This window comes from Pituophis catenifer, unplaced genomic scaffold (assembly GCF_029215685.1).
Source record: "Pituophis catenifer annectens isolate HBS135680 unplaced genomic scaffold, rPitCat1.0.hap2 SCAF_1, whole genome shotgun sequence".
Classification (NCBI taxonomy): domain Eukaryota; kingdom Metazoa; phylum Chordata; class Lepidosauria; order Squamata; family Colubridae; genus Pituophis; species Pituophis catenifer.
Window position 1 is genome coordinate 118,572,075 of NW_027256881.1, and position 11,065 is coordinate 118,583,139.

Sequence of the window (11,065 nt, forward strand, 5' to 3'; positions counted from 1 at the left end):
CTAAATGGAGTTGTATTTTAAAAATGTCAGAAACTTGGTTGGAGAATAAGGAATATACATAGAGGCTAATGGAAAAGTTTAACAAACATTATTTTGGAATTCCATTTATCATATGCCCTTGATTTAATAAAGGAGTAGGTTGTCATTTTCTGGGATTCTCCATTTATTTATAAATTTATTCAGAATAAAAATCCCTTACAGGTAGTCCTTGACTTATGATCACAATTGAGACCAGATTTCTGGTCACAAGTTGTTATACTCATAAATCAAACACCTAAGTGACTGAACCAAGTGAAAAAAAATACAGGAATTGTAAAGTGTTTTCATATAAGTAAAGTTAATTTCTAATCTTTTTTTAATAATTCAGTAGTCTCATTGATAAAAATCTCTATCAATTTAAATCTACTAGGGCATTTTTCAGACTAATTATACTGCAGATGTATTTGTCCTCAAATGAAATATAGCTTAAATCTTTTTCTAACCAAATGTTCTCACAACTATCTTTTAAAATCGTGTAACTAGGATTATGATGACCCATTTTAGAATTGGAGAATAAAGACCAATAATCAAATTTAGCTAATCTCAGAAACTATACAGGGCTAGATATGGTTACTATCTGGATGGAAGAGCTCCTGGATATACCAAGGCTGTACGTAGTATTCGGAATTGCAAATCAATTCTTGAAGTCACTGGGAATCAAGCTTGATTTGAAGATTCTTATCTTAAAATCATTCTCCACAACCCCTATATTACACAGAATTTTTTTTAAAAATGTATTCATAAAAATGCCTTTAAACTAGGATGTTACTTAAAAATATTTTGGACACATCTATACATTTGAAGTATTAACTTCCTTAAAAGTCTTTGAAGTTTTCATAAGGACTGAATTGGTAATGTTGCATGAGAAAATAAAGAACATTTGGACAAAATATTAAGATACAAAAAGATATAACAGCATAAGCTTTGATTTTTTTTAAAAAAAATATGTAAAATAACTTTCCAAAAACAGAGTAAGTTTTTCTAGGGTAGTTATTTAAATTTTGAAACAAAGGTTTTTATATAGATCAATTAGAATTGCAACCTGAGAGGTATTTTATTAGCATTTCCTTGTCAAAAATGCTCTGGAGATTCTCCCACAGATCCAGAGTATAATTTGAGGATAAGGTAGCGGTCTGCATAGAAGAGAACCTATTTTTCCAAGGCTTACTGTTCTATTGAAAGTGCCACCGCTGCATTCAGCAAAAAGTGCCTCAAGCTGCTAAATATTGGGAGTTTGACATGAGACCCTTGTAGGAACAGAATAAAGTTAGCATTCACCCTTCATTTTTCTGAAATGTAGCATTCCTTTGTTTTGGCCCAGGATATGGAGAGTTTTATAGGCTCAGCTAAGTGTTTAAACAAACTCGGAATTCATAAGTTCCAGGAATGGGCAGAAAGATCTGAACTTGAAGCAAGTCTTTTACCATCCAGAGCTCGGACCAAATTTTCCCATAAACCAGAATTTTGTCAGAAGCACAGAACAAAATGTTCTGATGTCCCATAATTGCCTTGTGTTTTCTGTAAATTTCCCCAAGCGATGAAGCTTAGAGTCTGTGTTAACCAAAAACAACAAGAGCAGGTTTACTTTGTTGACATTGACTTGAGTGAGATAAAAGAGGGAAAAGGGGGTCATTTAGTGTGAGCCAGAGCCATCGTATATTGCTGCCTACATGATAAGTAGCTTTCATTTTGTTTTTAATTATTTGCTATGGGGGAGTTGTTACTGTTTGTAATGCAATGTCCCTCTATATTTTCGTGTCCTGCACTTTCTTGTACGTCACCAATTGGAAGAGTGAACATTAAACTACACTTTGGAAAAAAGCTTCCAACCAACAGCCTGAGAAATGTTATTTATGTTGCTCTCAGGCTTTTCATAGACTGTGTTCAAGAAGCACAATGTTGTAGTTGATTCTTCACTGGGTTCAGTTGTGTATCTGTCCAATCAAGAAGGCTGGAAAAAGTGCACTTAAGTTGTTGCTTTCATTGTTTGTTATTATTAATTTTTTATCGCCTACCTTTTTTATACATAACTCAAGGCAGCAAAGATACCTAATAATCCAGCCTCCTATTTTCTCCTGAGAAAGCATGACTAGCCCAAAGTGACCCAGCTGGCTTTCATGCCTAAGGCAGACCTAGAATCTACCCTTTCCTGATTTCTAGGCAAGCAGCTGGACAAGCATTGTGAAGTTGCCATTGATAAGTTGGATAGCTTCTTGCATATCTTGTATGTTCTATACTTGTAAATAATGCTATGTATTAACATATGTTTTAAGATAGTAATTTCAAGACAAAAGTATGGAGCATGTATTAGGTGTAAAATATGAAGGAATGGGCTGGTTTTAAACTATGAATCAACAGAGTCACAATCCATATTACAAATCATATGGAATTAATGATTTACAGTGGCACGTTTTCTTCAATATGCATGTGAATTCCTTCAAGATACAGCAACTGGAGATGATATCAAAATGTTAGAAAGCCCTCCAGGCAACTAGGCTAAGGATCACCAACATCTGCAGGGGAATGAGGAAAGATAATGAAATCTGTGTGACATTGACATGCAAATGCATGTGATTTTATGTATTTATGTTAGATGTCAGGATGCAAGTATGTAGTCAAGGCATTTGGATGATGTTGTCACATCACGGCATGTGTTGTCATTTTGATGTCATTAGTTTCCGCAGATGCTACTGCTAAAGGACATATGATACAAATTGAAGAATTTGCTGAATAATTATTTTATTTTTAAAACAACTAGAGCCAGTTGAATGAACAAATCAGGATATTCATCCGTGATTATTCCAGTTTAAGGCAAACAGATACCAAAAATGCAGCGCTTTTTCCACTTACAGCAAATGAATTGTATCTTAAAAGTACAATTATGTTCCTAAGCAGACTAACACAGAACTACAACTCAATTAAAAGGTTTTTTGGCCTTCTGTAATTTAAGACAATCAAGAAAATATTCTTCCTTTATCTTTCTAATTAAGAAGTTTAAAATGTACAAGAAAGCCACTGTTTATTTATTAATAAATTGTAAATATGCAGTGCATTCAGAAAGTATTCAGACCCCTTTTGACAATTTTGTTATGCTGCAGCCTGATTCTACAGTTGTTTCAATTCATTTCTTCTCTCATTAATCTACACTTGGTACCCCATAATGACAAAGTGAAAATATAATTTTAGAAATGTCTATAAATTTATTAAAAAGAAAAAACAAATATCACATTGGCATAAGTATTCAGACCCTTTGCAACAACACTTGAAATTTAGCTCCCCATTTCTCTTGCTCGTTGCTGACACACCTTGATTGGAGTCAATCTGGGGTAAATTAAATTGATTGGACATGATTTGGAAAGGCACACACCTCTCTATAGAAGGCCTTATAGTTGACAATGCATACTGTAGCAGAGCAAAAGCCATGAGGTCAAAGGAACTGCCTAAAGGATAACCATCACTACAGCTCTCCCCTAATCTAGGCTTTATTGCAGAGTGCTAGACGGAAGCCTCTCCTCAGTGTAAAACACATGAAAGCCCACTTGGAGTCTGCAAAAAAAGCACCTGAAGGACTCTCAGACTGTGAGGAAATTCTCTGGTCTGATGAACTGTTTGGTCTCAATTCTAAACATTATGTCTGAAGGACACCAGGCCCTGCTCATCACCTACCCAATATCAACCCAACAGTGAAGCATGGTGGTGGTAGCATCGTACTGTGGGGGTTATAAAGATGCCCTATGTCTTCACTATTGAACACAGGCACAGGCTGTTAGGTATGAGTGTGGTCTGCCTCTCAAACCAAAGCGCAAATGGTTCTTGTAGTCTGCAATTTTTTCTGGAAATCCGTTCATACTCCCACACCATTCGAAATGTGTTCATCCCAAAATGCACCATTCCTCACGATCCAGTCAGAGCTGAAGAAGCTTCTTGGATGCGAAAGAAAAGAAAAACAAAAAAGTCCAGTTGCCACTTGAACAACCTTTGGGACAACCATGATTTGGATGACTGAGAATCTCCACAGACATTTAGCTATGCATTTTCGCACTTCAGTTTGAGATGCAGACAACACAGACTCATCCCCAACAGCCTGTGCTGTTGAAGGAACAGTGAAGGGACACAGGGCAGAAAACATCCTGCAAAAAAAAAGTTCCACAACACCGTCCTTTCAGCAGTTACAAGAAGGCTCCACACCCATTTGCTCCAAACTCAGGTGAACCTGAGGAGACAGACAAACCTCCAAGTGGCCTCAATGACTCTCTAAAAAAATGCAAATGACCAGCTGTCTGCAAGGAATAGAAATCCTTCCATTCCCCACCATCCAGTCAGAGCTGAAGAAGCTTTTTGGATGAGAAGCGAAATGTCTTTGAAGAAAAAGAAGAAAGTCCAGTTGCATCTTGAAAAAGCATCTAGGAAAACCATGACCTAGATGACTGAGAATCTCCATAGACATGCTGTGGGGGTGTTTTTCAGCAGCAGGGTATGGGAGACTGGTCAGGGTTGAGGGAAAGTGAATGGAGCAAAGTACATGGATATCCTCAATGAAAACCTGTTCCGCAGTGCTCAGGACCTCAGACTGGGCTGAAGGTTCACTTTCTAACATGAGAATGATTCTAAGCACCCAGCCAAGAAACACAGGAGTGGCTTAGGGACAACTCTATGAATGTCCTAGAGTGGCCAAGCCAGAGCCCTGACTTGAACTCTATTGAACATCTCTGGAGGGACCTGAAAATGGCTGTCCACCAACGATTGCCATCCAACCTGACTGAGCTTGAGAGGATTTGCAAGGAAGAATGGCAGAAAATCCCCCAATCCAGGTGTGAAAAGTTTGTCGTGTCATACCCAAAAAGACTCGAGGCTGTCAAAGGTGCTTCAACAAAGTACCTAGTGAAGGGTCTGAATTTTATGCCAATGTGATATTTTAATTTTTTCTTTTTAATAAATATACAGACATTTCTAAAATTCTGTTTTCACTTTGTCATTATGAGGTACTGAATGTAGATTAATGAGAGAAAAAAATGAATTGCAACAACTGTAGAATCAGGCTGCTGCAGAACAAATTGACAAAAGTGAAGGGGTCCTAATATTTTCTAAATGCACTGTATATGAAGGCAACAATGGGATTCCAAATAATATCTAAAGGAGTATCTTGAATTGGATCTTTTTCATGAACAGAAATGTTTTTGCAGTTGGTATCGCTTTGACAGAAGACATTCCAATTCAATGGACACTCCTACTAAAGGAGATGCAGTGGTTATTTGATTTTATTTTTCCTTTGACATTTCTAGCATATGCTGTTTAGGAGAATATTATCTCCAAATCCTCCTGCCCTTTTCTTTTTAACAGAACATCCTGGGATCAAAATATCATGTACGGGGAATCTGAATTCAACTCATTGAATATTTGCACTTACAGCATAAGCATGTGTTATTATTTAATCTCATGCCTGGAAGTAGAACCAGTTATTATTACAAAGCATGCTATCAGAAGGACAAATAGGTAGGAGAAACTGAACTTCCAGTGAAAGTATCTCATTTCATTAATACTGTAACTTCAGACAAAACTGGACAGAGCCTTAATTTAATGTATTTATTATGGTAATTAATCCTTTGCCCCTGGGGTTGAATTGCTCTTCTGCAAACATGAAATAATAGGTATTATTTACAAACAGTAATATAATTTTACTATAATAAATCCTAATGGGTTATAAATATAACCCACTTTTTAAAGAACATACCTAGATAGGCGTCTCCCTGGATTCGTAGATATTTTCTTCTGAGAAGACGTTCATAAAGGACCTGCATGCTGGACTTGGCTAGTTATAGGGATTGTACACATGACTAGTTACTACACTCTTCCATTTGTGCTTATTATTACTATTATTATTAGCTTTAAAGTTAATAAGAAAGCTTATAGTTTGCCTACTAATTAGTGAAATTAGATAAGAAAATTAAAGAATAGAATTTAGTAGATTTCTAGATCTGATTTCTAGATGTACATTATGGCTGCTTTGGGCTTATAATTTATTTGGAGTTTAATCTGTTAATGCAAGATTGTTCAAGATGCTAACATTTTTTGTTATTTAAATATAGTAGGGTGTAACATGATTTGTTCAAAACTTCTCTCTTTTTGTAAGACCAAAAGAAAAAAAAAGGGGGGGGAGCCAATTATGAAAATAAAAATGTACATCAGAAAAATAAGAAAACAGAAGGCAAAAAGAAAGTATACAGTGCAATGCAATTTAAAATAACAGAATTATTTCAGATTCTTTTTACTAGAATCCCATTTGAATCAAAATTCTAGATAGTGTACAACAAATACCCCATTATTTTATGATAATAATTCAAAATACTACATTTTTCTGTTTATAATCTGAATGCCCAATGCAGGTAAGTAAGCCAGTATCTCATCCAAACTTACATACATGCAACCTTGATTTGCACTCAATATGTTTAGCAATAAGTTTTATAAGTTCATGTTAGTAGTATTAGTACACATCACCAACCCAGTAAATGTCCTAGACACAACAAGTTTTCTTCATAGGCACAGGCCAAATTAAAATACTGAATAAATGAACTTAAAAATCAAAATATAATATCTACAGAAAATGTCAGCAATAAAACATAATGTATTGAAAAATCCTCTTTTCAATTCTAAACCTTTTTAAAAAAACAATAATTGGATAACTCCATTTAATTCCTGCAAAGATTAGAGTGGGTTCATTTAAATAATTTTCTCTGGGGTAACTTATTATTGAAACATAACTTTTAATTTTAAGGAAAGTATTTAGATATTTTCCTTAAATAATTCATAAAACTTGATAAATGTATTTACAACTAAATGACCAAAATATATCACCTTACAAATTATTACTGTGTAGATGGACAGAAACAATTCATTACAGAATACAAGGATTTTATTAATAACACAACCAAATGCCATATCCCAATTTATGTATCAATTCAGGGGTATATTTTGCTATTCTAATGAAATGTTAGATGAGGACAACAACTTATAGTCTAGGAAGATGCAGGGATTTGCATCTTCAGTGGAAAAAGTGCTTCAGAGAAAATAGGTACATGCTACTGCATTTGTTGACAGCTTAAAGATGACCACAGAATATAAGAATTTGGTTGAATCTTGATTCCTCAACTAAAATAAACATTTTTGAGGGATGAGGTGGCTGCAGTGCAAATCCAGGAATAGGTGTGGCTTTTTGAAGAAGGTATTGATATATATGTTTCCATGTTCTCTCTGAAATATTTTTCCATGTCAGATTCAAGTATCTGCGGATAATTGCTGGAGTCTTAATGCACAATAATAGATTTTAGCTGTATCTATATGCTATAGCATATAAAACTAGATTTATGGAGACTACTAGTTTGTTGTGATCAGCCTGTACATCTATGCATAAACCTGTTATAAATATAATACTTTGTACATGCTAACTCTAACCCTTCCAAGAGCATGATCAGATAAATTAACCAAGAATAAAATGCATATTATTTTGTCCATATCTGGGTCTTTGTATTGCTGTATCATTTTACACATCAAAATGGCAAAAGTAGATTTTCTTAGCTAAAACGTCATAAATGTTTAATTACTATACGGAGCCACACTAGCATTTCCTCATTTCTGAAGTTCCTTAAAATCACACCATTGAACTTTAGAAGCATGGTTAGGACTCACTGGAGATATGGCTTCTAAGTGTTCTGGCTTCAATCTACTTTATAAATAAATCTAAAAATCTAAATAAAATATTAAATAGAGAAATATCATCAATAAAAGCATAATGTATTAAGAACTCTCTATTTTAAAGCTGATATTTTTCAAGATAGTCATTGGTTAATTTGTAGCCCTTAGTCAATAAGGAAGATAGTGTGACCCCAGCTGCTATGTCAGCAGAGACAAGCATGAACCAACATGCAGCTCATTCATGGTAAACTAGATTGTCCAGAAATGTAGCATAATATTGAATCTCAACACAGCTGCTAACTTTCTAATTCTGTCAACTACATTAAATCTTTAATAACTGAAGTTCCAAAAAGCAACTTACTGTAGATGCATATAAAACTGCAAATACAACTGGGTCTGTCTTTGTCATTTTAACCATTATATCAATAAAGATTAACTTGCTATTGCGCCCACTACTAAGGAGAGCACACAATGATTGTCACACTAAAAACCAGATGAATACTCCTTCTGTCTCATTTTTTAAACAGTTGGTTTAAGTGAATCTATTTTACTTTTACTACTGACTATGTATTTATCTCCATGTCTCTAAATTTTAGGCTTATCCTGTATTAGTAATATCGAAGTTATACAATACTATATCACCACTGTATACAATATACAGTGTTAAGGGATTGTAAATCACCATACGACATGGCCCCAGAAAGATTGATAAGCCCTTAATTTGAAAGAAAACTGTTTTCTAAGTGTATATCCTATTATATTATGTAGAAAGTTTCAGCTTTTAATTCTTATTGTTATTAATGCAAATACATTTGAAATAAAATGTTTTGCAGTAATTGCAGTTTATTTTGAGGAGCACAGGATATTTTTATTAATATATTGTATAATTATAATATTAATATAAGTCTACTTAGTATAAATATGTGGGTGCTCTGACATTATATGAGAAAATAGGGTAAATTTTACATTTTGAAGAAATAGTCAAAATATTTAATAAAAAATAGGCTATGTAATTAACTCTATGGGCAGCATTTTTTCTTGTATTATCTATATCCTAAGGTCTATCTTAGCAGTACAGTGCCATCGAAGGAAAAAGATTTTGACATACCTGCATCTAATTTGTGACAGGAAGGCAGTTCATTTGATAAATTGGTAAAATAACTGTGTAATCCTTTGAAAGCGAGCAGCAAACTGGCACAAAGTGTATGGTGAAGACTGTAAGCATGATTCAAGAAAGGTTCTGCTATTACAAAACTGCAACCCTAAAAATGGATTTATAATTTATAAGTCATAAGGAAACATCAACATTTTATTTCAAGTTTAAAGACAATGCTTAAGATATTACCCAAGGCATTCTTTTTATATAAGCTTTTCCCCGTCACCTACCTACAAATGTATATGCAAACAAACACCCAAAGTTAAGGGCATTCCAGAAAAAGGGGGGGGGGGGGAGGAAGGAAGGAAGGGACCAAGGGAGGGAGGAAGGCTTCCTATGAACTGAATTTCACTGAATTTCTTTGTTAAAGAGTTTACTTTTTAGGATATATTTCTCAGTCAAATAAATCAACAAAAATAGCTGCAGTACAACAAAAAATTATCTGTTACATAGCATCATGACCAGTAAACAATATTTTAGTAAGATACATATTTTATTTCTAGTAAGCAATATTTTAATACAGCAGATATTTGTCAATATCTACTCCATGTAATGTTTTGCTTCTTAACAAATTATTCTGTAAATGGTTTGTACTGTTCAATCTATGAAGAAGACAAAATAATTCCAATCTTACATCAGCTGATAATTGCTTGGTGTAATTGTTGCCAAAGACAACACTTTCAAGAGAAGGAATCACAGAATCCCTGCTCTGTGCTGGTGCATTTCTGTTTAACCAAGTATTCTTTATAGGGCGAGGAAAGCTAAAAACAAATGAAGGCAGGATTAAACATCAAAACAAATACAAAAGTGCGAAGTGTGCAGGAAAAATCAATAGTAGACAATTAAAACTTGATACAAACTACTAGTTCAGTATTTGTTGCAACTAGTGTACAAGGCGACTATTCTGCACAGAATATAAAATTAAACATTATTTAAATTATTGTAAATACAGCTGTCCTTACAACCACAATTGAGCCCCAAATCTTTGTTACTAACCAAGACAACTGTTAAGTGAATGCTGCGACTTTTAAAAGTACTTTTGTAAGTTTTCATTCGACTGAGGAACGTAATTTTAAGTAAGAAAGGGAGATAATATATTGAAGTTACAGTAATTATCTTTTTCACTATAATTTTACCAATTCAACCTGTTTTTTTACTTTTAATAATTTTTGCTAATTAAAAAAGTAAATGATCACATTATAAGCTTATAACTAGCATATCTAAAAAATAACTACATCTGAATAACTCGATGTAGAGAAAACTATTATTTTTTGCCAAAATAAAAAGTATGCATTTTTGCACATTTGAGAGAAGATACACAAGTTAATTCAATTGTAATGTTATAATTTTGAAATGGTATAAGAAAAAACAAAAGAGAGTATTAAAATATTCCAGGGTCTTAAAAAAAAAAACCCAAGGTAGTTGATCATATTTTTCATTAAGAGAACAAAGAGCCTTGATAGTACAGGGGTTTAGTGCACCCTGTTATTAATACAGCTGCCTGCAATTTCTGCTGGTTGGAATCTCTCCAAGGCTCAAGGTTGACTCAGCCTTCCATCCTTTCTAAGGTAGGTGAAATGAGGACCCAGTTTGTGGGGGCAATAAGCTGACTTTGTATAAAATATACAAAAGAATGAAGGCTATTGCTTAACGCATTGTAAGCCGCCCTGAGTCTCTGGAGAAGGGCGGCATATAAATCAAATTAAAAAAAAAAAAAAGTTTGTTCTGCTTTCTTTCCTTTGCTTGTAGGTCCAAAATTAGGTCTCTTTCAAATGTGCTTAGTTAAGTAAAAAGCAAGGGTTTGTACAAACTTAACAAATGTAACATGGGAAGTGCATTTCATGAATAATGAATACTACAGCATTATGATCTAGTGGAAGCACTATCTGTGCACGCACTCTCTTGTTCCAGCAGCAGATGACATCTCTGAAGCAGCTAAAGGAATCTTGCAAATTATGCAATTTCTTTAACTCTTTGAACAGAAGTGTGCTGTTCATGCAAATGCACTTTGCAAAGCACTTATTTCAAATGCTTTGCATAGCCCTACTGCAAAGTTTAACCTTTTTAATGAATAAAATTGCTAGGATAGCAGTACAAAGGATACCTATGGATGCCACACTATCAAAAACATAACTCATAAGTGTTTGTTGTTGGTAGGATAAATGCAAGTTCATAAGCTGA

General features: G+C 34.1%; 1 protein-coding gene across 3 annotated transcripts in view; it reads right to left on the bottom strand.

The window, feature by feature from the left end:
• The window catches only part of FAM135A (family with sequence similarity 135 member A), a 54,450-nt gene that overhangs the window by 17,897 nt on the left and 25,488 nt on the right, over positions 1–11,065 (bottom strand). For all 3 annotated transcript variants that reach the window (XM_070932912.1, XM_070932914.1, XM_070932915.1), the window contains 3 exons: positions 9,519–9,645; positions 8,837–8,990; positions 5,771–5,848 (listed from right to left, as the gene is read on the bottom strand). In XM_070932912.1, coding sequence (XP_070789013.1) covers positions 5,771–5,848; positions 8,837–8,990; positions 9,519–9,645 — 359 coding nt within the window. The remainder of the gene's footprint in view (positions 1–5,770; positions 5,849–8,836; positions 8,991–9,518; positions 9,646–11,065) is intronic.